Genomic DNA, 27,530 nt, shown 5'->3' with positions numbered 1-27,530 from the left:
GGCTGTTGCCGAGCAACACGGACTTTCAACTCCCGCCACAGATTTTCTATGGGGTTGAGGTCTGGAGACTGGCTAGGCCACTCCAGGACTTTCGAATGCTTCTTACGGAGCCACTTCTTTGTTGCCCGGGCGGTGTGTTTTGGATCATTGTCATGTTGGAAGACCCAGCCTCGTTTCATCTTCAAAGTTCTCACTGATGGAAGGAGGTTTTGGCTCAAAATCTCACGATACATGGCCCCATTCATTCTGTCCTTAACACGGATCAGTCGTCCTGTCCCCTTGGCAGAAAAACAGCCCCATAGCATGATGTTTCCACCCCCATGCTTCACAGTAGGTATGGTGTTCTTGGGATGCAACTCAGTATTCTTCTTCCTCCAAACACGACGAGTTGAGTTTATACCAAAAAGTTCTACTTTGGTTTCATCTGACCACATGACATTCTCCCAATCCTCTGCTGTATCATCCATGTGCTCTCTGGCAAACTTCAGACGGGCCTGGACATGCACTGGCTTCAGCAGCGGAACACGTCTGGCACTGCGGGATTTGATTCCCTGCCGTTGTAGTGTGTTACTGATGGTGACCTTTGTTACTTTGGTCCCAGCTCTCTCTGCAGGTCATTCACCAGGTCCCCCCCATGTGGTTCTGGGATCTTTGCTCACCGTTCTCATGATCATTTTGACCCCACGGGATGAGATCTTGCGTGGAGCCCCAGATCGAGGGAGATTATCAGTGGTCTTGTATGTCTTCCATTTTCTGATGATTGCTCCCACAGTTGATTTTTTCACACCAAGCTGCTTGCCTATTGTAGATTCACTCTTCCCAGTCTGGTGCAGGTCTACAATACTTTTCCTGGTGTCCTTCGAAAGCTCTTTGGTCTTGGCCATGGCGGAGTTTGGAGTCTGACTGTTTGAGGCTGTGGACAGGTGTCTTTTATACAGATGATGAGTTCAAACAGGTGCCATTCATACAGGTAACGAGTGGGGGACAGAAAAGCTTCTTACAGAAGACATTACAGGTCTGTGAGAGCCAGAGATTTTCCTTGTTTGAGGTGACCAAATACTTATTTTCCACCCTAATTTACGAATAAAGTCTTTACAAATCCTACCATGTGAATTCATGGATTTTTTTTTCACATTCTGTCTCTCACAGTTGAAGTGTACCTCTGGTGCAAATTACTGACCTCTGTCATAATTTTAAGTGGGGGAACTTGCACAATCGGTGGCTGACTAAATACTTTTTTGCCCCACTGTATGTATAATCTACATAACAGAGATACATCTGTTATATAGATTATACAGATGGCTTATTTTTGCTGAGCTGAATTTGGTTTAGAATGCAGCTCAGACCCGTGATTATATGTAGATTTGTGCAAAAGCTGTCTCCTTCAGTAGTGCAGCAGTCCAGATTCTCTGTTTTACACTTTTGCCAAAATGTTAGTCTGTGGAGTATTGCAGCAACACTAAAACCATATGTGAACTATGTACTCTCAAGGAAAACCATACACAGTAGATTCTGCTCCAATCAACCAAATCTTTTGCATGGAATCTCTTTTTCTCACATGTAATGCTTCCCACACAGTTCGACTCTTTGTCTCGCTACTGCTATCGATCTCTCTGCCACTCTGCCCACTCCAGCTGACCCTCTTCCACTTTCTTCTCTCACTCCTCCACATTCTGTTTTTCTCTTTCTATAATGCTTTCTATAATTTCTCTGTCACTCTCTCATATTCTTTACATTTCCCCCTTCTTTTTCCGCTGCCTCCCTCCCTATTTGCCTCTCACCCCTGGCCCCCACAGTGCTGCGCTGCTTTCAACCCCCCTGTTCCCATCATTCAAACTCTTACTGCCCGCTCCACGCAGGCTCTCTCTCTCTCTCTCTGTCTCACAAAGCTTGCCTTCCCCTTGTAGTCGTATTTTACAAGGTTAAGTTATGATTTGTGGAAGTAAACAACTCCTAAGTGTCCTAGGGGAGCTCCCTGCTGCTGTGCTCTCCTTTCAGCCCAAAATGAAATGTGGTCCCAGCGCTGGTCTGTGCACTCGCTAGACTTTGACATAAATGCCAAGGAAACTATGTGACAGGCACTGGGGATTAAAAAGCAATGAAACAGGAAATGGAAACAGGGACAAACAGTGTCACACAGAAAATTTGCATTTGTCCTTGGCTTGTTGTTTGTGCACATGATAATATTTCTGGGAATATATTTCATTTATGAGAAGGGGCATGCAGTTTCCATGTCTTCATGATAATACACAGGTGACTTTGTCAGTTTGCTCACATTTCACTTCTGTGGATTTTAATAGAATCTCTTGTAATTGTAAAGCTTTGTCATAATCATAAATTCATTGAATCTCTCTCCCCTCTCCTCCAGGTGGTCGCCAGGGAAAGATGCCGGTGACAGCACTGGAGGCTTTTGACCTGGAGATGAAGAGCTGGACACGTTATTCCTGCATCCCCAGCCGGAGGGTCTTTTCCTGCTGTGCTTCAAATGAGCGAAGCCTCTTCAGCCTTGGGGGCCTCCAGCAGCCGGGGCCGCATAACTTTTACTCCAGACCTCACTTTGTCAGCACCACGGAAGAGTATGATCTGGATCAAGGTAAGCTGTTATTTAACCCTGAAGGAAGTCATGAGTTTAAGATGACATTTTTAAGGTCGAACTCAAGGGATGAAATACAGCCTGAAGGAGCAGGAGCTTTCTGGGTGATCCATTAAACTGGTTAGGCAGCGGTTTTGATGCTTTCTGTTAGGTTTGTAGCATAAACCTATTCGCTGGAACGTTAAGACAATATAATTACACTGCAAGCAAGACACAAGTAGGCAAACTTCTTCATGGTACTCGTGCACGGGAGAGAACCGGACAGGCACCGTTCCTTCGCTTGACCCCAGTAGCTCTCGTCCGTCCTCCCATACACTATCCTTTTATTGAGGTTACATGAATATGCATAGGTTCATTAACATACGACGTCTACATACAAACAAAGAGTACCTTGCCTGTGTGTGTGTTTGTGTGTGTGTGTGTGTGTGTGTGTGGGGACTGCTGATCAAAGGGTCAAACATCCTTGGTCAGGAAGAGGGTAGCCTCCCCCTCACCCTAGATGGTTCATCCTAGATAACACGGTGAGGAAGTCCTGCAGTTCATCTAAACAAAGAGCACTTAGACTAGAACAGATGCAACTACGTTAATCCTACCATAAAATAATAAGACACGGTATGACCTCTCATGCTCCCAAAGTGCTGTCTAATACACACAAAGTTTGCAGACTATCAAGGATCAAAACCTCTACCAATCTACAACTAATTACAAAACTCTAAGCATATATAAGTAAATATTTCTAAGCATAAATGACAATCAACAATACAAATCTAACATTTCCCCCCTTTTTGACCTTTATGCCTGAAAAGTTCCCAGGTATGAATACCTCATGTCTGACAGTTTCAATGCAAACATTTTTATACTCAGCATATGTCAAATCACCCTAAATTACTGAAAAGGTACACAGTTCAACAAATGTATTAGCAGTTATCCCATTCATTGAGCTCATCTCATGGCAAACTGCATCTTACGAGCAAACAAAGAAATTGTTAATTTAATAGTGAAAATAAAAAAGTAACATTTTCAAAAACATCTCAGCTTGGTAATGCTTCCTCCAGGTGTGCACATCACATGTCTCTCTGCAGAGTGGTTTGAGTTCTGCAGGGCGTCATGAATGTCTCTTCCAGTTGTTTCCATCGTTGTCCATAGGACCAGAGTCCAAATGTATGTAGAATAAACATTCAAACATACCAGTTGGTTTTGTTGTTTGTCAACATGGTTCTCAGCTATTTCCAAAGCTGCAGACCTCTCAGCACTCTAGTTTTATGGCCTCCCATTACCTCACTTCAGGCCTTTGTCCTGTGAGGGGGATATTTATGACTCCTTCATTGTCCTTCATTGTCCATACTCTGCAGAAAACACCTCTGTGGAAAGGGTGCAGGGTTGTCTTACTGCTATTATGATCCCAGCAGCCTTCAGAGTGTCATCGTATGCACAGTACAGTGGCACAGCGTTAGGTGATGTTCATAGGAAACTGCTGTTATCACCACCATAGCTTCTGGTTCCTGTGCTTTTCACAGAATCATGATGTCATCCTCGAACTCCTTCTACGCTGTCGATGGAGCTTGGCACGCTCCTCATCCCCTGAGTGTTTATGTTCCAACGCTGCTGAAGGTTTAAGGCAGAGCACGTCGTACACCTTAGTCGTCTTCCTCAGCGTCAATATTGAATCTTTCATTGTATTTAAAATCTTGCTGTGGGAAGTCTCCTCTTGATTTCCTGGAAGCTTAGTAGCACAGCTCTCTGTGTGATGTCTGCTGTGCTGAAGATGATCTCTGATCCTCCTGAAGCCTCTCTCCCATCTTGTGGACGATCCTCTCCTCTATTTTGCAGGCAGTTTCATGGTCCTTGCTGTGGCTCCAAGGTCTGATTTCATGATGGGCCCCAATCAGCTTGATCTTTGACCTCAACCACTGCCTGGTCCTGTCAGCTATGCGCTTCTCACTGGGCCTCTGAAGATTTCTCAGGAGATTACTGCTGCACCTGTATTTCCTTGCTAGGAAGACAAACTATTTGGAGAGTATGTCAACAATCATCAAACCACATTCTTTAGTTCAGTGAACTTCACTTATAGGCCATCAAAGCCTCATCTGAACATGGGTGCACCACTTGCATAGGTTTAATATTTGTAAATAAAACGGCTAATCACACAAATCACTGCAACAATAATAAAAAACATTGTTTAATGTTAATCCTTGGACCCCTCCTCTTGACGCATGGACACACCCATGCGTCAACTCACCAAACCTGGATTCCAGTCTTAAAGAAAAAGATTAGCTAGATCATATCCCAGGCAACATCAGGGCATCTCCTCCCCTGGAGCAGCACCACCCTGGACCTATAATCCTGCAATGAAAATGTTAGTGTGCTTTGCATATTAAGTTTGCTTAACACCTGGCTCTCCCAGGAGCCTGCATACACACCATCATGGCCTGGAAAACAAAATCTGGAAGTAAAATCAAACTCCATACCTGTAAACAATTGTATCATAAGGACAAGAAGCATTCAACATCAGCAAGACAAGTGTCATGTGCAGGTTTTCTCAAATCAGTAAACTACAATTATTTTCATAAGTCGCCTCAGACATGGATCATCCCATGTACTCAGGCAACATTAATGTAATCGGTGACTGCTCTTAAGCAAAGTCACTCCACTTATATATTACTATGGGCTCAAAAGTGGCCAGCTAATGAGCCCATATCAAACTATCCCAGAAACACTGTATCTCTTATTTGTTTTACTCATGTCACTTGTCCGTTTCAGCTGAATCTTCCACAGCATTCTCAAAGAAACTAACATTAGCAATGCACATTGACTGTAGTCAGACAGAGGTCAGACACAGGTCAACAGGTTCCAGAGGTGCCATAAAAACACCATAAAGTCAACCCTAGCTGTGGAAAGAAGTAACACCAGTTCTCAACACAGGAAATTTCACACAGGTTATTCACATTATCAAAGTAACCTTCACATTTTCCCATCAACACAATGCAACAGCATCACCACTCATAACCTGTAAACACAGTTTTCCTCACACATAAACCCAGAAATCCTGTAGTAGGAAAAAACATCAACCAGTTGTCCTGGTATAAATCGCATCATCAATTCACATGAAGAACTGGCATGCTGTAAGAAAAGAAAATGCAAATATTAGCGCTTGCGCAGGCGTATGCATACTTTGTCACAGTTATCTCTGTGAGCAACTCAAGCTAGTGAATGACACACACATAGTAAATTCACAGACACAGAAAATGGCATTTAAAATGTTAAATCATCACGCAACCTCGAGTGTTGCTGTCATCTTTCTGCTTCTGTAAAGGGAAGCACACACAGACTCATCTGCACCCCTGCCAGGCGGGGGTCAACTTCACACAGTCGTGTTACATCAGTAAAGTCTTGTCAGCTTTTACCAGTCAGTCAGTTTGTTTTCCTTTCACTCACTCATTCATGCATTCATTCTTTCTTTCTTTGCTGATAGTGGAACCTATCGTCGCATTTAGTTTCCACTCTCAGCAAAATGACGTCATTTCAAAAGAAAATGAAGAACTTTAGTTTGGATTACATCGCTGAATCCTTTTGGACTGGGACTGTCATTTAATAATTGTCCCAAATAAGTGGCTTTCTCCAGAGTCCATTTAAATGTGGAGAACTCACTTGGCACAATTTTCTCGACGACGTGTAGCGCTTTTAATTCCCGACGTGCAGATCTGCTTAAAGAACAGAGATTATCGAACAAAACTTTCAGTGCACTGTGAAAGTATCAAAATAAAAAGGCCTTGCTAAGTCATGACACAAACTCCTCATCAACTTCACAACAGGAGAAGAATCATCAGCTAGATTCACTCCAAACCAACCATCAGCTGCACCACTCACAACATAAGCCTAATGTCTTCTTTAACTTATGAGTTTAATCACCAGGTCTGTGTTCTTCACTCATTTAGGCCACAGATCTATTTTATTCAATTTTCCTTTTCCATTCATCATAAAACATGTGACATGCTGTCATGCACTTCACAAAACAGTCTGTTCTGACGTATTCAGAGTTGTGTATCTAAATACAGGATTCACTCGCACATCAAAGCAGGAAACTCAGTGTTTTAGAGTCTCCACTCAACACACAACAACTCCAACACATCTCATTCACTCATACTAGAATTCAGTCACCTTTCATTAATCTAAAACCGATCAACTAATTTGCATATCAGCTATTAACCCACTAAGTTGACAGGACGACAGAAAAGCATGTTCAAAATAGTATCACAAAAGACAATTTCCCTCATACAGTAAATCACTTGTGCTGCATTAATCAAGCAGGAAGCTTCTCCCAATTTACCATTTTAACAACTAAATTTATTGTCTGATCACTGGTTGGTCAAACCAGGATCTTTTTTCCCACAAAAGTTAAACTGTTGTCCTGCAACCTGGAGGGTCAATTTTTTTTTTTTTTTATTGGATAAATTCAGTATTTGAGAACAAGTGTCTGCTAAATTGACACTATTTTAACACTGATGAAAGATAACAAGCTAATTTTCATTGCATGTGTGTTTGTGTTATTAGGCAGGTTTGATGCAGGTCTGTGGAGCTGCATCTCCAGCAGAGCATGTTCTCTGCCTTTCCTACACACTTCTCTGCTATTTGATCATTTCTTAACTAATGTGCTATGAGTCTTCATGAGTCATTTTGTGTTTGGAATTGTTAGTAGGGTTAATGCATGTTCTGCTTGTGTGTGTGTGATTTTGTATATGTTTCTATTTTCGCAATGTTTCAGACTCCGTCTCAATTTTCCAACTTAAGCAGTCAGTTTTCTTTTCCCCAGGTTTGCTAACCCAAATTTTGATTTCCCACATTAAATAATTCCTATGTGTTCTCACCTAGCCTTCTCACTCTGTTGTCCTCTCCCACTTCAACAGTCCAACAGCCGGCAGTTCTCCTTCAGCTTTGTCCTGTGTCCCACTGTCTCTGCTTGCCATTTTACTCCACAGGTGGCAAATGTCAAACTCCAACTGTTCAGTTCTCCTCAAACGTTTTCTTCACATGCACAGTGAAGTCACAGCCACTCTCACTATTGTCCTCTGATGCGGTTGACTTCGTGCTAGTGGCTGAAGTGCTGCTGCTGCTTTCTTGGGCGACTTCTTAGCAGCTGCTGCCGGTTTCTTGGCTTTGGCTGCGGCGGGCTTCTTGGCTTTGCTCTCAGTAGCCTTGTTCATCTTGAAGGATCCGGAGGTCCTGGTGCCCTTGGTCTGCACCAGAGTGCCCTTCGCCACCAGGCTCTTGATGGCGGTCTTGACACGGGCCTTGTTCTTGTCCACATCGTAGCCTCCGGCAGCCAGAGCCTTCTTGAGAGCGGCCACAGACAGGCCGTTGCGCTCCTTGGAAGCGGCCACGGCTTTCACAATCAGCTCGCCCACGCTGAGGCCGACCTTCTTGGGCTTGGAAGTCATCGTCTTCTTCTTCTTGGCCTGAACCTCGGCGCAGGGCGCAGGGCGTGTTTATGATGGAGCCTTTCCCACCACAGCGCTGGCACGTTGAACGCATCATGAAGGGTCCATTTCTTTCATGTCGCTAACCGCATGTGGCTTGCCCGAGTCACTCAGTCCTTTTTGAGCATTTCAACATGCTGCCGCCGCAGACCCTGGCCTCAGATCCAGCAAGTTTAGCGCGCTGATCTCCAAAACAGTCCCGAAGGCCAGAAAGACGTCAAATAAGTGTCTCGTGCTGAGAACTCAAACAAAAACTCCTCTTCCCGCTGCCATCTTGCTCGCCCCTCCGTGAAATTCAACCAATCAGACAGGAAGATGGGTTTGCTTTCTTCTTCTGCTGCTGTTTATCCACATTGCTGCTGCTTTGCTGGGACTTTTTGTGCTCAGGACTTGCTGCTGTCTCTTTATCATGTTATTGCTTTGGAGCTGCATTCCTTATCTTCAGGGAGGAGTGAGCTCGCTTGTGAGGTTGAGAAACACATGGCACTGTAAATAAGTCAGCCAGAAACTTGGCCTGCATGTTTCCAATGATGTTAAACTATAACTTTCTTCCGACTGCTGCATGTGGAAAATTGATTCAAGTCTGCTTTTCACCTGAAAGTGACAAACTAAAACATGTTCATTATCATCATCACTGTTTAATCAACACACAGCTCTCTCTCTCTCTGTCTGTGTTTGTGTGAACAATCCTTTCTTAAAAGCAGAAAATGACATTGTAGTTGTTTTTCGGCTGATCAACACAAAACCTTTTTCCTATGATTATTTCTCTTCGTCTACAATGTAATTTGTCTCTTTTTCACTCTTTTTTTTTTCTTCACAATAGCTGGTGGTCTGCAAAATCACTGCCTCACTCACAATCAGAGGCAATTACTTTTGCACAGTGCACAAAAACACTGTGATGTCAGACACATTCACACTCACTTTTTCATCTGCATAAATAAATCATATGGCTGGAGATAAGTGCCATGGTGATCCATAGGCATGATCACACATTTATTTAATTATTTTCAACCCAACAAAACAAATAAACAAAAACATGATGCTGATGTTATGAACACTCTACACACAAGTCAAGATGCAGGAAAACTGCTCACGGAAACGCTGCACACTCCCTGTTTCCCCCTCTTTGAGTAGTTCCCAGACAGCTCTTGATCTGATAACGTGTAGCTTGCTCATCAGCTCAGAAAAAAAACTGCAACGCAACATCACACAGTAGTTGCATGCTCTGCCCACAGCGGCAAAGTCTTACACTTTCATATTCAACACAGCTCCTCCATCATGTACTTTTAGATGTTTCATACAGGGTTGAGCATATTAGTTGTTTTCACAGGTGTGCTGTATATCTCAACAATGGTTCATAATAAGACGACAGTCTTCCACACAGGTCAAGTGCCTCTATGCACTTCATTAGTTTAAATATTTACCTATATCACTTCACCTCACATGTCATCGTACTGAATTTAAGCAACCACAAGTTTAATGTAGGTTACTTTTAACAACTATCCACCTCAATTACGTCTATGGTCTGGCACACAGGCTGAAGAGTTAACGTTTTGTGTCAGCAAGGGGTGGGGGGACAGCCACCCACCAGAGCATAGCTGCTGATGTGGGCTGGCCTTCTCCACACGCTCTTCAAGGCTGGTGTGTTTTCTGAAAACTTCTTAACATCTTAATCTCTTCCATTTATAAGCCTGCGATTAACCGCACGGCTCAGGTCCGCGTGAAACCCGCGTGACCGCGCTCGCGTGAACCCGCGCAGCTGTGGAGCCGTCGCTCTCTCTCTTTTTTACATAAATACTTTGTGCTGCCAGGAGCAAAGTCCAGCACAAACGTCTGTCTCCCTCCGACTCACTCTTGGTTGCATAGAAACCCATGATAACAACAACAGTCGGTGTCACAGACCACATGTTCTGCTCCGCACACACCCACACAACAACAACAACGACGACGACGACGACAACAAAAACAACACAAAATAGGCCTACTGTCCAGCACAATCTGGACCCCGCGGAAGTTCTCAACACCCCACTGAGCGGTGGAGAACTCACTACAGTACCCCACACAGCGGTCTGTATTTCGCCCCACTAAGACGGCGAACCAAAAAAAGTTCAAACTGCGCAACTCTGCGACTTAATGCTTCTGTACAAAAAACCCCACTGAGCGGCTTTGTACATCGCCCCACTTAGACGGCGAATTTTAGCCCCACTGAGCGGCCACGGACAACGCCCCACTGAGCGGCGAAGACGTAATTTTAGCCCCACTAAGCGGCCACGGACAACGCCCCACTGAGCGGCGAAGACGTACAGTTATAGAGTTGGACTCTAAACTTACTCGGTGTTGCTTAGCGTGTAATATCAGCCTCGAATCCCGCCAATCGCCATTCATCGAGGAGAAAAGACATACAGCGAATCCACAGGAACTTCCTGGCTGACGTCAGTCTTTCAGCGTGCCTCTCCTCCCCTCGGTGAATGCGATTCCAGGGCTCCGGCATCGAAGGACCAATTAATGTTAGGTTTGTAGCATAAACCTATTCGCTGGAACGTTAAGACAATATAATTACACTGCAAGCAAGACACAAGTAGGCAAACTTCTTCATGGTACTCGTGCACGGGAGAGAACCGGACAGGCACCGTTCCTTCGCTTGACCCCAGTAGCTCTCGTCCGTCCTCCCATACACTATCCTTTTATTGAGGTTACATGAATATGCATAGGTTCATTAACATACGACGTCTACATACAAACAAAGAGTACCTTGCCTGTGTGTGTGTGTGTGTGTGTGTGTGTGTGGGGACTGCTGATCAAAGGGTCAAACATCCTTGGTCAGGAAGAGGGTAGCCTCCCCCTCACCCTAGATGGTTCATCCTAGATAACACGGTGAGGAAGTCCTGCAGTTCATCTAAACAAAGAGCACTTAGACTAGAACAGATGCAACTACGTTAATCCTACCATAAAATAATAAGACACGGTATGACCTCTCATGCTCCCAAAGTGCTGTCTAATACACACAAAGTTTGCAGACTATCAAGGATCAAAACCTCTACCAATCTACAACTAATTACAAAACTCTAAGCATATATAAGTAAATATTTCTAAGCATAAATGACAATCAACAATACAAATCTAACACTTTCACTCTCTCTTTCACTCTCTTTAAATGGGTTTGAGTATTGGAGATTAGCCCATTATAGTTAGATGGCAAGTATTTTGTAAAATTTTCTACCTGTCCAATAGTGCTATACCTGCCTGACCACCGCAAATAAGGTAAATGGTTCTTATATAGAGCTTTTCTACTCTGTCTTGAGCACTCAAAGCGCTTTACACAACTTGTACATTCACCCATTCATATCAGTTTGCACAATGCACCCTTTTCTACTGTTTCTAAGTGCTTCCTAATTTTTATCCACATACATTCATACTCCAGTTGATGCACCGGAGAACAACATGGGGTTAGTATATTGCCCAAGGACACTTGGCATGCAGACTGGACATGTATATTTACATAATTTCTTTCTCTTCCTCCCTCATTTTCCACCTCCTCATCTTTCTCACTTCAAGCATTATATAATGAACTGAGCTCATGGCTCTAACACATGAAAATGTGCATAAACATGCCTATTTATGTCTCATTGTGGCAATTACTTATTGTCAGCAGATCAGACACAAAATTCTCCCATCTCCGGACAGGTGACAATGAGTTGGCTAAAGAACAACAAGAAGGTTGTAAGTTAACATTATGGCGGCTAACATTAGGTTTGAGTATCCTAAAAATCACATTTTTCCTCTGAAAAACAATTTGATTACATTCTCACATCATAAGAGAGTTTATTCGCTAAGTGCCTGAGTCTATCATTGGTAGATCCACTTCAAAGAAAGTTTCAATAATCCCAGCTAACAGCAGCTAACAGCAGTGCTTACTGACAGAAATGTTCAGGATATCCTCAACAACTCACCTCGGTATCGCTGTAATCAGTTTGTCATCAATTTCGATGACACGCTGACTTATAGCGGACTCCCAGGACACCGGACAAATTGACACTGCAGTCATATTGACAGCTGAGGTAAATGACATTTGTCATACAGTGGCAAATGCATTTGAACTGGGATGTGAAAAAACAGAATTCAGTTTACGGCAATCAACAGACATGTGGAGTGCTCTTCCCACTCCCTTTCAATATGTAAATGAATCAGAACGGTAGCGATATTGAAATGTATTGATTTTTGTATAGTATTTTTTTCTCTTATTTTCTTTACTAAATGTACCTGTATATTGTGGTGGACAAATTTTACACACTGTGCCTTTAAAAAGGAGAAATTGCATAAAAGTTTAAAAGATAGATTAAACAGATATAAGCACAAAGATATGCTTCCTTTCATAAAGAAAAAATAAAACAAACAAAGAATAAATAAATAAGGAAAAATCACACACACATACTTGCAATGATAATATAACAAATTATGTATTTATGTATGTGAATTATTGAAAATGTCAGGAATATTCTAAATTATGGAGCCTTATATTGCGTTATTTTAACATATACTGTTGTCATTTCAGTCTTGTGTCACAGCAAAGGCAGATAGTTAGAATGAACCATGTGTCAGCCTCACATAACACACAAAACTTTAAAAAACTACTCACATCCTTCCAGCTGAAGCCTTCTTATCGGGCTTTTCTTTCTGCACCTTAGCTTGTTAAATGAGCTGCCAAACAAATTTGCACAGCTACGATCAGTTTGCACAGCTAATTACCTGCTCATGTGCAGCACATTAAACCATCAACAACTTGCATTTCTCTCCGGCTGGTTAAGATCAAACATATGGAGCAAATGTTCTTCATTTCAGTGATTAAAACACACACACGCACACAAAGGAATGACGAACAGTGACTTCAGCGGGACGGCAGCAGGAGTGAGAATTTATTTTAGTGCGTTAACAATATAATGCTTTCATTATTTTAGTGTAGTGTTTTAATGTTTTGAAAATGGCTTTGCTTCACCGTCCTTTAATAGTGTCTGATTAAGTAAAGAAGGATCTCTCCTTTAATATGAAAAGGCTACAGGATGTTTAGTATTATCACAAAATGCAATAAGTTTAATGTGTCAAACAGGAACAGAGAGAAACAAGGCTTTTTACTACAATGAAGGGACTACAAATGCAAGCCTGGTTTAATAAAGTACTTTCTCCAGTTGAGGTAACTAAAGTTCCAAGTCCACTTTTAGAGCACTTCATGTACTTATGCTTGATAGACATCAAGCATAAGTACAAAACATCATAATTCGAGACACCAGTTTCTTTCTCAGTTCCTTTTTGCTGCTGTGGTCTGTGTTATCATACCTCAGCTGGCTTAAGGTGTATAGGATCTTGTCTGAATACAATGTATACATGCAGCGGTATCCTGGTTTCTTTCAAAATGCTGCAGCTTACAGGCTTAAATGTCATTTTGTTTAAAACTAACATAAACACAGGAATGGAGTGCTTCAGAACTTGACTGTAAGCAGGATACTCACCTCCATATAAGCTCACCTAATGTGCAGTTCGTGTTATGGATACTGCTGTGTTGTGCTAGTGTTAGGGTAAACAATATTCACATTCTTTCTTCTACTCCATTATTTGAAACTGTGGCACAATGGATGGCTGCTCAAATAGTCACGCCCTAACTTAAATTGTATAGGACAGCGGTCCACAAGCCAGGCCACAGACCAGTACGAGTTGAGGTTCAGGTGTAAATTTATAGTTTTCAAGGTTTCTATTGTCAGATATAAGCCAGTCTGTGGTGCAAAAAAAGTTGGGTACTGCTGGTATAGGACCCATGGAAGGAAATGTTATGTTATGTGTTCAACAGGGAGCATATATGATGAGGGACCCTTCTGAGGAATAGAACAAGAGGAGCTGTGGCCACCAATGAACACTAGAAAATGTTCAGACATGACCTAGACCACTGCAGAGCCATTTGAGATATACCCACCCAGGAGTAATTCAGACAAAGCAGTCCAGTTACTCTGCTTTATGAATTCCTGTATGCTTGAATAATTTCAGTAGATAAGAAGGAGAAGCTGCCTGGTAAACAGCCTAATGGAATCAGTGGTTGGGTATCTCACAGTGTGTGCTATGCCACCCTGGAGCACTTGGAATGGGGAATACAAAGCAGCCCAAATATGGGAAGATTATACATTAGTTGAGTCAGATCATATCAAATCAAATCCGCACTGTTGATGATGATGCTGCTGAATCCTGAGCAGTGAAAGAAATGGGCAAATGCTTCTACCACACGGTTTGTCGATTGACTCACTTTAAATGTTGCTGCATAAAACATGACTGAACAAATGCATGTGTGCAATGTTGGCAATAAATCTGATTTGAGTAATGAAAACACTTCAGGCGCTTAAAGGTGCCCTTAGCTGCTGCAAATCTGTCAATGATTTTAATTTTTTGCTTTATTAATACCTCAGGAGTCAAAACAGAGTGAATCATTAGGATTATGTGGGATATAAGCTTTAATTAACCCATATTGTTATTTAGTGATTTTGTGCAAGGATTATAACATATGCTCCAAATCCCATTTGAAGCATGAAATCAGAGTGTGGCTCCTCACATATACTATTAAGCTGTAATTAAGTCTGTTGTAGGCAAATGAGATATTTGATGTTACAGAAGGGTGAAAGCTGAGTGAAACGTTTTTAATATAGCACAAACAGTTCGTGTATCCTCAAAATCCACACATTTTAAGTAAAGTTAAGGGGTTTGATGTCATGTTGAAACTAAGCAGCAATATTGCCATAAACAATCTTTCATATATGCATATTTCTCTGGCACTTACATTCAGCAGGGAGCTTGTGGTTTAAGTGCAATGTTATACTGACTGTCAATCTGATTTGTAGACGTTTATTGCAGGATGTGAAGCCAGCTGCATCAGTCATTTGTTCTTCTGCAGATAAAGCCGAGATCTGTTTGTGTGCCTTCGGTGACAGATGATGATTCAAACACTGTCACCTTGCAATTCATGAGAACCCTTTCAAATGTGACATTTCAATCATGTGAGAAACATGGTCTTTAGCTGTCATCTCGCTTTCTATATATATATATATATATATATATATATGTGTGTGTGTGTGTGTGTGTGTGTGTGTGTGTGTGTGAGATTGCTTTGCCTTTTTTTGCTTTCTTTCATAATTTATTATATATCTTTTACCATTTTTATACTTTCATATTGTTGTATATACTGTCATGGTCCGTGGTCCTGTGACTGTGGAATGCGTGATGCTCGGGTAGCCACACCCCCGGGCTGGGGGTGTGGCACACCTGCTCTCCATTGCGGTGATTACATGAAGATCTACTTAACCCGGCGCTGACGGATGCTCCACGCCAGTCCGTTAGTCACCCCACAGTGGTAACTAGACTTCCACGAAAGCGTGCATTCACTTCTGGTTGGAACTGTGTTGGAACTTGTGTCCAGGTTTTGACTCGGCGTCTGCCACCTGCCTGTCCTCCGGCTCAACTGGATCACTCGGTGCATCATCTGGCCCATTCGCTATCCCCACGGACTTCCTGCTCACGGACTGCCACACTTCCCTCCCGAGCTCCCACGGTCCCGATCCCGGCTTCCTCGTGTCATTGTTTCCCCCGGTTTTTAGTTCCTTGTTTTGCTCCCTAGTTTGCGTCCGGATCCTTTTGTGCACGCGCGCCGCGGCGCATGACAATATACACTACATCAGTGATTCTAAAACTGTTACCCATGGCCCAGAGAGCCATGATAGCCATGGTAGCCATGGGTTAAATTACTATAAATATTTATATATTTACAATAAAAACTGATGAACTGGAGTCATGTAATTTAAATTAGGTTTTTTTTTTTACGTCTTTGGCAGACCAGTTTTTGATAAAGAACTACACCATGTCAAGTAAAAAGAGACCAAAAGGCCAAAACATGATGTGACAAAAACATTCTTCCTCTACCCCCCCCCCCCCCCCCCCCCATTTTTGCACATGTCGAGGACTGTGTGTTATACTTGTATAACTATGCATGTGACAAATAAAGAACCTTGAACCTTGATTTAGCACATTTGTCTAAGCTAAATGAAAAGATAATGGACAATGACGCATCACAATTGCAATAGAACAGTAATCCCCTATCAGACTGTTATCAAGTTATGACGCAAGGAAGCAAGCTAGCATGTAAGTGCATGCAATCTGTTTGTGATAATCAGTGTTGGGAAGGTTACTTTTAAAATGTATTCCATTACAGAATACAGAATACATGCCCCAAAATGTATTCTGTAACGTATTCCGTTACGTTACTCAATGACAGTAACGTATTCTGAATACTTTGGACTACTTAATATATTATCATGCTTTTTACAACAACGTGAATGTACTATTGCTGTGTGATTTATTACTATTACTGAAGGTCCGCGACTCCGAACTGTAGTAAAGGGACCTCTGACTAATACGGCGGGGTCCCTGTCGGCTCGTAGCCGAAAAATAGCTTTACTTTGTTGTGTGGGTCAACTTTTCTTGCGAGAGACAGAGAGAGGCGTTGAAAGGCTGCTCCAACGGAACTTATTGTTTCGGAGGAAAACCCTAACACAGTGTACAGTCGAGTCTTAATAGCTTACTTACAACTGGGTTCGTCAGGCACTCTTCTTGGCTGCAGTGGTTATTATTATATTTACATGCTTCCAGCTCCCGTTTTTCCTCGATGACAACTCGTACCTTTCCACTCCCCTTTTTCTCCCTCCTCGCGCTCACAGACCCATAACGTGTATGGCAGTCCATTCTCCCTGCAGCACGGACTACACTGCCCATGATGCTACATTCTTTAGAGCTATGCTTGTAGCCTTCTGCCTGTTAGCTTAGCACAACAATAACAACAAAAAGGCGCTCTCTCACCCAGGAAACACACAGTCGCAGAGAGAGAGAGAGCGTGTCGCCCTGTAACCATGGCAACCGTAACGCTGCCGCCTGGAACAACAGAACGTAGCTGTCAAACAAAACCCAAACACTCCTGACCCGCGACAAAATGAAACAGGAAAGTACCGCAGTGTAATCCATTTATTTCAACAAAGTAACTGTATTCTGAATACCAGCTTTTTAAACGGTAACTGTAACGGAATACAGTTACTCATATTTTGTATTTTCCGTTACTCCCCAACACTGGTGATAATACAGCATTTGAAATGAAATGCAATGACCAGACAAGCACCAGCTGTAACGGAGCTCCCATCGTGGGTTTACTCTTGTTTGACGGAACCAAAAGATGATGTTGAGACAGCTGAGTTTCTGTTGTCAAAATACCAATGTCAGGCTTCAAAAACCCTAAATGGGGGCTACTGTGATTTTTCTTTTTTTCTGTTAATGCTATTACGGCTGTGGATGCTCATATGGCCAAAGCATCACATAATGATGTCATCATGCACAGTGAATGCCTCTGAGTGAGAAGCTCTTGCTTTAGACTCTGAACATTTGGTTTCTGACAGTTTTTTCTACTCTTTGCTTGTGTCACACACTTGATGACCTGAAAGGATGCAACAAAGATGCCTGAACATGTTTTGAACTGCAAATCATGCAAAGCTAGAATCACTGAGCTCAAAAAGTATTGGACTGGAAATTAGGGAATTTTAACTAATGTAAAATTAATAAATTGTTATTACTCTTTATTAATTATTGATTATTAATTGTAAATTAATCTGATAATAATAATCATCACTATTGGAAGAGTGAAATGTTGTTGTCATAGCGAGTTCAGGCTGTGCTTGTGAAAGCCAAGAGATGATGCTGTTAAATCTTATTCTGTACAAATACAATTTTTTGGATTTCTATGAGAAAAATAGTAAGCAAGGATTCTTGTGTGATTATTTGGAATTTTGGGAACAAACTAGATAAAGAGGTCAGTTCCCTCAAAATGGCAAGCATTCTCAATGGTGTGGGCATTAAGTAGGATATGTAAGTGCTCAATTCAAGGCTAGAGTCTGCCCTTTTCAAGCAGCATGACTGAAAAATGTCTAAGTGCATACTGAATCTCAAGTAGCCTCAGAGACTGAAACGGGTCCCCTAGAGTTTAAATGCTGTTAGATGCAGCAATGCAATGTCTCAAAATATCCTCAGTCAAGCTGTGATGATTCATAGTCGTAGATAGATAAATAGATGACCATAGTGCCGCTTACTCCGCAATGAGTCGTGATTTGATTCTGCTTTCAAGAGCTGCGGAATGAAAAGAAAGCTGAGTTTGGACTTTGAAAGAAAGATTGAACACACAAAGAGATATTATTAACTGAGGCCAAGATTTTCAGTGTTTTGGACACAAAGTGGAAAGCAATACATTTTTAAATTTTGAAGTCTTTATAGCTTTGACTAATCTGCCAAATATTCTTTGCATTTAATCACTAACTTAGCATTCTTGTCTTTACTTTGATAAACCAAGACTCACAGTGAAATCTGTGGCAGTTTCTCTGCAGAGGCACTGATGCTCAGATGGTTCACCTTAATATGTGCTGGGTTTCAAAAAGAATATATTATAAAGGGTGTAGAAGTAGTTGTGGAAGTCATGACCAATGCTGTGTTTCTAAGTTGTTGTTGAGCTTTTTTTCCTGTTTAATTCTATTCAGTGAAAGAAAAGAAATTAACTAATTGGTCTGAAAGTCTGGTTGCTGTAGCTCAGGAGGTAGACTGGACATCTATTTATCTGTGGCTCAATCCCCGGCTGCTCCAACCAAATTTCCTTAGGCAAATACTAGGCCCAGGTTGCTCTCTGATGCATTCATCACAGTGTGAAAGTATTTAAGCATGAGAACAAAAAAGTGCTTTGGTGAATTAGGTGAGTTGTAGTAAGTACTCAGGTAGAGGAATTATAACACAGTATCGAATAGCCCAGGGATGGGGCAACTCCAGGCCTCAAGGGCCGGTGTCCTGCAGGATTTAGATGTGTACTTGAACCAACACAGCTGATCTAAATGGCTAAATTATCTCCTCAACATGTCTTGAAGTTTTCCAGAGTCCTGGAAATGAACTAATCATTTGATTCAGGTATCTTGACCCAGGGTGATTTGCCTCATTGAGGCCGGAAGTTCCGCACCCCTGGAATAGGCCCACTAGCTACAGTTCAGCTGTTAGTGGGGCTCATGCTTAAACATTTACATTTTTATTTTTTTCAAGGAAAAGGGAAAAACTGTATGGCTTCTTACTAGAAGAGTGTGTGTGCTGAACTGATTTAGGTCTGCAGTGCAGACCTTTCACCAGCTGAGAACATTTAGAGCAGCGATGTCAAACTCATTTTACATCACCTCTTAAATGAGCTGAACCAGTGAAGTTTCCTTTTTTGTCGGTTTAAAGAAGTTTAACTAAACATTTAATTCCTGAGATGTCTTAATATAAGAAAAATAACTGCAAATTATAACAGTACCTATCAGCTTTTCTGTATGATAAAGGAATGCTGCTAGTTAATGGTTAATCAGTTAGCACAACTCTTTGGGCTTTAATTAATGTAGCTCACTGTGCAGAAATTATAAACTTTAAAAATGATAAATAAATAAATTGTAAATTTTGTGAAGTAATTATCAATTTTATATATTTTTTTAAAACTTCTGATACTACAAAAGACACATATAGATTTTAGACAATGAAAAAAAAAGAAGGAACTTTTCTGTTATTTACTTATTTAGCTATTACTCTCTTACTTTGGTGTAGTATGAATAGCCACAGGGAGGTCTTTATCAGTAGAAAAGGCTTTAAAACCTATTAAAATACATTTGAAAAGTGAAAATGTATTCCCTCTTTCTGTCGGATTTAATCTTTGCCGGGTCACTTCTGGCCCCCTGCCCTTATATTTAACACCCCAGAAAGACCCTTGGAGCTCAAGAAGTTAAAGCATAATAAAACAAAAAACATAATAAAGAAGACTCGGGACTGTTGCGTGGCTAGAATGGAATATCAGACAAGAACAGGATATCATTGGGACTGAACTGATCTCCTCAGTTCTCAAACATTGATGGATTTTTGCTCAGTAGTGCTACAGTGAATAAAATATGGGATTCAAATGTGAGATTTGCAGATTATTGCATTGTTTTCATTTACATTTTACACAGCTTCCCATTTTATGGTATTGTTTTTGTTATGTTTTTCTCTTCTGTTTGTAAGGGAACATGTGTGTTGGAGAAACTGGAGGGAAGTGTTTCACTTTGTGTGGATGTGTGGGGGATTATGTTGCTGCTCCCTTGTGAAAAGATCAGTGTGTGTGTGTGTGTGTGTGTGTGTGTGTGTGTGTGTGCGTGTAGTACTGTCTGTATGTACATTTGTGTCAAATCAAGCAAGTCTAACCCTGATTCCTGTTAACAAAGGCTCTTTTTGCCCCTCTGAAGCGGCTCAGGTTTAATGGGTTTGACTTTGAAGAATTGAGGCCTTGGCTCTGAGGCTACGCTCAAATCAGCCCCTATTTTTGAAATTTGCCAACTTTTTGTGTGTGTAATACCAGTTCATATAACAAAACAGTGTACAAAGTCAACATAGAATCAGCTTTGCCCTGACTTCCACAAAAAGGTGAAAGAGGTAATGCTAATGGGATGCAGTTGTGGAACAGCCATAAACACATAAAAACTAGGCATGTAGCTTCCAGCTCTAGAGAGTGAAGCCAAAGTGAAAGTGCCTTAAACATTTCTTCTTTTTAAAGGCCACCAGGGGGCTGTGAACTTGTGGTCCTAAACAGGCCTCAGGCTTGACCTCAATAAAAAGTTTCTCAGTCACTCATTTTGCTTCATATTAAATAAAACATTAGGCCCATTTCAGAGATTCTGGTGATTTCAGAGAGGAGGCTTTATATCTGTCATTCAGGTGTGTGCTCATTGGTTAAGGACGTTTGTTGGACAAGTCATTAGCCGGTGCTTTTTGGAGGTATGATTGTTGGCTAACAACTTGTTAGAAGCACCATGTTGATCGTTATAGTAAATACAACAATTATTTTATGCTATGTGTGTTTGAGGTTTTCTAAAACAAGTCTTCATGCAGGAGCTAGTTAGAAACTGTCCTCTCCCCCTTCCTCTTCACCCTCTACACCACAGACTTCAGCCACTGCACAGAGACATGCCATCTTCAGAAGTTTTCTGATGACTCTGCGGTGGTTGGATGCATCAGCAGGGATGATGAGACAGAGTACCGAGCTGTGGTCGACTCCTTTGTCACGTGGTGTGAGCAGAATCATCTGCAGCTCAACGTGGCAAAGACCAAGGAACTGATCGTGGACTTCAGGAAGACCAGGAAACACTTGACCCCTGTTTCAATTCAGGGGGTCAGTGTTGACATTGTGGAGGACTATAAATACCTTGGAGTACACATTGACAATAAACTGGACTGGGCTAAAAACACCACAGCACTTTACAGGAAGGGCCAGAGTCGTCTCTATTTTTTGAGGTGACTGAGGTCCTTCAACATCTGCCAGAAAATGCTGAGGATTTTCTATGAGTCTGTTGTGGCCAGTGCGATCCTCTATGCTGTTGCATGCTGGGGGAGCAGGCTGAGGGTCGCAGATGCCAACAGACTCAATAAACTAATCCGTAAGGCCAGCAATGTTGTGGGGATGGAGCTGGACTCCCTCAAGGTGGTGTCGGAGAGGCGGATGCTGTCCAAGATAAAGACAATGTTGGATAACACCTCCCACCCACTCCATGACATGTTGGTCAGTCACAGGAGCACGTTCAGTGAGAGACTGAGATTACCGAAAAGCACCACTGAACGACACAGGAAATCATTCCTGCCTGTGGCCATCTCCCTGTACAACGCATCCACTTAACACACTGTTTGCTGCTACAACTACACATGTTTCTTTTCCAACTATTTATTTATGAGTGACTTATGTATGTATGTATGTATATATATATGTATATATTGTACTATTCTTAGTTAGTGTATTGTCTGTCTTGTCTTAATGTTGGTTTAAAATGGAGCACTGTAACAAAAAATTATTTCCCCCAGGGATCAATAAAGTATTCTGATTCTGATTCTGATTATTATATTTTTTCAGCTAATTCAGTCAGTTTACTAAAATTTTTACTATTACTAAAAAAATAAAAAAGAACGGTGCTCAATGCAAACCTGATGGAAATGATGGAGTTTTTTTTATGGCAATGTTTTATTGTACAATTATAAACTATATGACAAATTTTTCACACCCTCAAAAAAAGTGAACTCACTTATATGTCTTTAATTTAAATCCTGTTCTGGGCAACGTAATCCTCCTTCTGCATTTCATCAGCTCAGTGTGAAACTTGTCAAGTAAAAGTCCAGAACAAAATTCTTGACTCACACCAACATAATATTTAACCATGTTTAGGAACTGATACTCCAACAAGAAATTAAAGCTCTTTGGGGGGTGACAGCTTATAAGTTGGGCAGTGAACTGTTCACTACAGATGTATGGGCTAATAAAATTTTAAACAGATCACTCATTATCACATTTTTTTTCTAGTCATGGGTGTACAGAAAGTCTGTGTATTACTCAAATACTAAAGAAAACTTGAGAAAAAATGATTTTGGTAAAAGATTTCTAAACTAGTTTAATTAATTCATTAGTTTTGTACGGCTGATGTTGATTTTAAGTTTAAAATCATTAACTTATTAGGGGAACACGTCCTATTTGATCTGCCACCTCCTCCATAATGTTAATGCTGAAAGCTTTACTATGCATTATATGTAACGCCCAACCATCCAAGATAACGTGGGCATTATTGTTACATGTAGAATATTTCATATCAACTTATAACTTGAAAATCTTAATTCCAGTATGTGTTTTGTGTGTGCTCAGGTGTTCTGTCAATTCCTCTTGTGTTTCAGTGGGCATGTCCAATTTTCTCCTGCATCGCTGTCATGACTGAGTATTAGTATTACATTCAGTATTTTATATCTGTCATTCCCTTTTTCATTTCTGCACCCTCGAGTGTGTCTTGCCGGTGTATTGGGATGGCTTTGCTGCCAGTATGTTGAGATTATACATCACAGGACTGGAAACAGGCGTGATTGTGGTAACCATCTAAATAACAACAACAATAACAGTGACATGTTTGTGTTTTGTGTCCTCTGAGAGTGTAGCTGTGGATATGATGAATGACACAAACATAAACATTAGCAAAGACTAAACCTGCAAGTGAGTTTAGCTCCATGTAGTTAGTTTGATTTAGAGTCTCAATGGAATATTTGGCCATATTAATTCTGTGAAAAAAAATCATACATGTGAGTGTAAAGCGAGGTGTTTGTGATTCAGGTGTTTAATAGAGGTCATAATACTGAGCTGATACTAAGCAGGTTCATTACCTGTTCATTTTTCTACAGTTACTGAAATGGTGTAATCAAGGTGATTTGCATTCAAATGATCTCTGTGTCAGCATTAAGCGCCGCTGAAAAGCAGAGCGTCACGCAGGGTTAATGGATGTTCTCTGCCAGTGACTCATTAGTGTTTGGTACCGTGTACTAAAGCTCTGTTAGGCCAGATCACTCTGGTATGGAAGAGTAAATGACAACACAACTGCTTTTTAAGTGCATGCTGCTTTGTTTTTGGTCAAGGAGTTTGTGAACGTCACAAATGTGCTAACCTACTGGCTGAACTTTAACCTCCTAGGACCTGGTGTCCATATATGTGGACATCACATTTGGAGTTATTTAGAAAAAAAAAATCTGGTAATTCTTTGTGTTTACATTCATCTGGTCCCAATATGCCCAAATATCAAAGAGAAATTAAAAGTGCATGCTGTGGAAGAGTTCGGGTCTTAGGAGGTTAATTATGATGACAAGTGCAATGGCTCTTCCTCCTTGATTCCATCAAAACATATGAAATAGGCTATGTGTGAGTTAAATGGGACCTCATTTTAGCTCAATACTTTTATTGTTGGACTTGATAAAAATAGCTTTGCATGATTAATAGTTAAAATCAATAGTTCGGACTTAGTGTAGCTCCTCATTTCATCCTCTGTTGAAAAACAAGCAATTTTAGCTCCTTTTAAGCAAACCTTCCTCTGATTGACTCAACGGGTTTAAACATATATGTATGTGGGTGGAGCTTCTGTGCTCACAGCCAGAGCTGTATAGCCAGAGCTGTATAGCTAAAATAAACAAATTAGTAATATTTCCCACGTGTGGGACTAATAAAGGTTATCTTATCTTATCTTATCTTATCTTTGACATCATAGAGAGGCAAGCATTATAAAAACAAAACAAAAATATCATATATAGTACAATAATGCAATATCCGAACCAAAGGGATGGCGACTGAAAAGAGAAGAGAAAAAGAAAATGGTATATTTATCCATTGCATTATTATCTTACTTTTTTCACAACCTGAATATATTTTGTGAGTTCTAGTAAAGCTATAGCTTTTACCTTAAGTAGGCTAATTATTTTTGCTTTATTGTTGTGAGACTTAAACAGGAAAAACCACACTTAAGACTGCTGAAAAAGGTAGTCAGGATAATTAACCCTCTGCTCAGCAGTCTCCAGTCCCACTGCTGTGTGAACAGCTGTTTAACTGGGCTGATAATTAAAAGGGAAAGAGAGGCCTCAGACATAAGGGAAAATTACTTTATTTTTTTCTTGACACTCTGCACAGTGTGGCTGTTATTGTAGCTCTTATTAAGGAGCAACAGTAATTGTGGTGTTACTGAGAAATGCCAGATAAAACAGTGGTTGGAGACCACGTCATGAATTATTGTTATTGTGTGCAAAGAACGTACAAGCTCATTGCTTGTACATTGAAATGGTTGCTTTGAAGACTGGGGCCAGGTTGGTGACCACTGTCAGTTGACATCTTGAAAATGGCTTTGGCCCATTTAGATGGCCATAAGACAAAGTCAGTGTGCAGGCAATTTACAATTGAATGGGTTCAAATTGACAATTCCATGCAAATTTGTTTGTGTTGCTACAGTGGTTAAATGTGATAAATTAGTAATAACTGTGTATCGGTTGATTTCTAGATACAGTGCACAGAAACAACAATTAAACACAAGTTCATATAAACTATTTACATTCATCCAGAACACATTTCAGCCAGAAATTGCTCCACAAGTAGTGACTGAATTGCTAAAGGATGGAAATCTAAGTGCAAACTGACGTAGGTGCTCAGCAACCAAAATATCGACATTTGAGTTTGTTATTACAAAAAAGTCTTTTGCAGATGAATTGCACTTATTTGTGGAGACTGACCCAGATTGATTGCAACATGTTGGCAATATTTCTACGTTTACACTTTTTTCTGCATTAGAATTTCTTCACCAGTAGAGTCCACTGCTATCTCTGGCTTCAAAAAAATATTGAGAAATATCCTCAAAAACCCTGTGTGTTGTATCTACCATGTCAACCAGGCCCCAGAGTTGATTTTATGTTTTCTGTCTGTCTCTTTTCTCATCTTAGAAGTCATACAGGGTTGTTTGGCTGAAACTTACATAAAAGTTAATATGAATTCAGAGTACATACAGGCAGCAAACCCTTAATCCCACCTTTCTGCAGAACTGTTTCCCAGAGATGCCATGTCAGTCAAGCCCACCCTTCTTTAGAGGGTTACGAGTCAGAGCTTTGATCTGCCAGCAGATTGTATGTAGTGGGAATGTTCTGTCAAGCCATCTTTCAGATTTATTTCTTCCTCCCTCTCCTCTTCCCCTGTTCCCATTGATTAGGATTCATAGCAAAGATCATCCATTAAAGCAAAACATTTGCAGAAATTTCAATTAAATATGCATCTGCCCAGTGGGTGACTGTTTTATAAGCAGAACTGGCAGTGTGGGATAACCTGGATTTGTTGAAACCAATCTTGGTTTCACTGTTGTTGAATCAAAAATGTAAAGGTATTTAGAGGGTATTAAAGGGAGACGCCACAGGAGAGTTGGGAAATTTATGACCATGAACCTACTTGCATCATGAACATTTCTTCTTTTACAAGCTCATGTCTAAATATCCTTTGTCTATAGCAGTAAACCCTAAATGTGTACTCTGGACATATCTTTACAGTAAGAAAAGAAAACATCATGTATGGAAGTGAAATATTGCCAAAACTTATCAGTCCATGAACAACATTTTATTCCTGTCTCACTTTACTATCCATTTATGAGATTAAATCAGTCAATTTTGATGTGTTCAATGGAAAATATAAAAGGGACAATATCACTGTAGACCTTTTTCATAAATGCTTTTTCCTCTAGTTACATTTTATTGTTAAGAATAACACTTTTTAATAGTTGTACATCAATTGAATGGCATAATAATAACTTGGCTTGAAGGACCTTAGAGGTTATAGGTCTTTACAATGGTGAATCAGTGGCATTCAAAATAAGGCATAAGCATATGGCATAAAAAGGTAACTTCAGTTTTATTATCATGTAGTAATTTAGTCTTGCTTGTTCTTGTCTTGGGTTTACACGACTGGTGTGTCCCATCATGGTGTCTTGATGCATGCTCAATCATCCAGGTAAGTAAATCTCCAAAAGTTGATTCTGTTAATCTGGACGTAGAGAAACATTTCGTCACTCATCCAAGTGACTTCTTCAGTCTCAGCTGACTGCAGGTTTCCACAATCTTTTAAACAGTACATTTGCATAATGACTGAAACCAGCGCACTGAAGGAACAATGGGCTGGGAGGTCAGTTCCTTAATCTTAATTATGGAAATTTTCATGACCATTGATCAACAACCACCGACCAAAACCCACTGATCAAAGACCACTGATCAATGGCCATGAGACCATCTCTGAATTGAGGAGGGGGCCTAAAGGTACATCTTTCACCATCTTACAGTGCTGTGATTGCAGCCATTCCCCAACTCTCTGTGAATGGTACTCATGGCCATTGATCAGTGGGTTTTGATCAATGAGCAACCATCGGTGGTTGTTGATCAATGGTCAATTTGCAGAAACTGAAGAAGTCACTTGGATGAGTGATGAAACGTTTCTCCCACAAAACGCTACGTCCAGATGAACAGAATCAACTTTTGGACATCATGGTGTGTGAGTAGGTCCCAATGTCAAACCAAACACAAAATAGTGTCAGCAGCACTGTCAGCTTAAACACAAGCAAGGCAAAAGCTAGAGTTATATTTTATTGTAAGTATTAAAAAGTTTTAAGTTAAGGTACTTTCAGGATCAAGATAAAGTTATGTTTCTGGATATCCATGGGTGCATGTTAGTATGTCCCAGTGAAGAGCAAAACACAAACTCACTCACCTAAACTCAGATATGCATAAACTCAGATATTCAGGTATGACTTTAATGGAGGAGATGGAGAGAAAATGACACAGATTGAATTTTATTTCAAAATACAAGCTGTCATACCACAAAATAATTTAGTAAGGCTGCCAGGGGTTGAATGGCTGCATAGGCCTGGCATTAACACTTAGTTAGCTGGTTAGTAAACTATAGCTAGTCAGAGGAGATAAAACCAATTACTTACATGTTTGACTCTCCAAACCCCTCTTATGTACTTTCACTCTGTTAGTGTAAGTCCAACAGG

The 27,530-nt window shown here is 40.8% G+C and overlaps 1 protein-coding gene and 1 pseudogene across 1 annotated transcript in view; one reads left to right on the top strand and one right to left on the bottom strand.

Annotated features, from left to right (window-relative positions):
- The window catches only part of klhdc8b (kelch domain containing 8B), a 272,810-nt gene that overhangs the window by 177,887 nt on the left and 67,393 nt on the right, over nt 1–27,530 (top strand). The window contains exon 4 of the mRNA XM_086276790.1: nt 2,369–2,593. Within this exon, the coding sequence (XP_086132916.1) occupies nt 2,369–2,593 (225 nt within the window). The remainder of the gene's footprint in view (nt 1–2,368; nt 2,594–27,530) is intronic.
- Nucleotides 7,559–8,138, bottom strand: LOC147305350 (histone H1 pseudogene; annotated as a pseudogene).

Source organism: Aulonocara sp. 'chitande type north' Nkhata Bay, linkage group LG20, assembly GCF_057382095.1.
Source record: "Aulonocara sp. 'chitande type north' Nkhata Bay isolate Kocher_YH1m ecotype deep benthic linkage group LG20, A_spYH_male_GT1.1, whole genome shotgun sequence".
Classification (NCBI taxonomy): Eukaryota; Metazoa; Chordata; class Actinopteri; order Cichliformes; family Cichlidae; genus Aulonocara; species Aulonocara sp. 'chitande type north' Nkhata Bay.
This window is presented reverse-complemented; position numbering and strand designations above follow the sequence as displayed.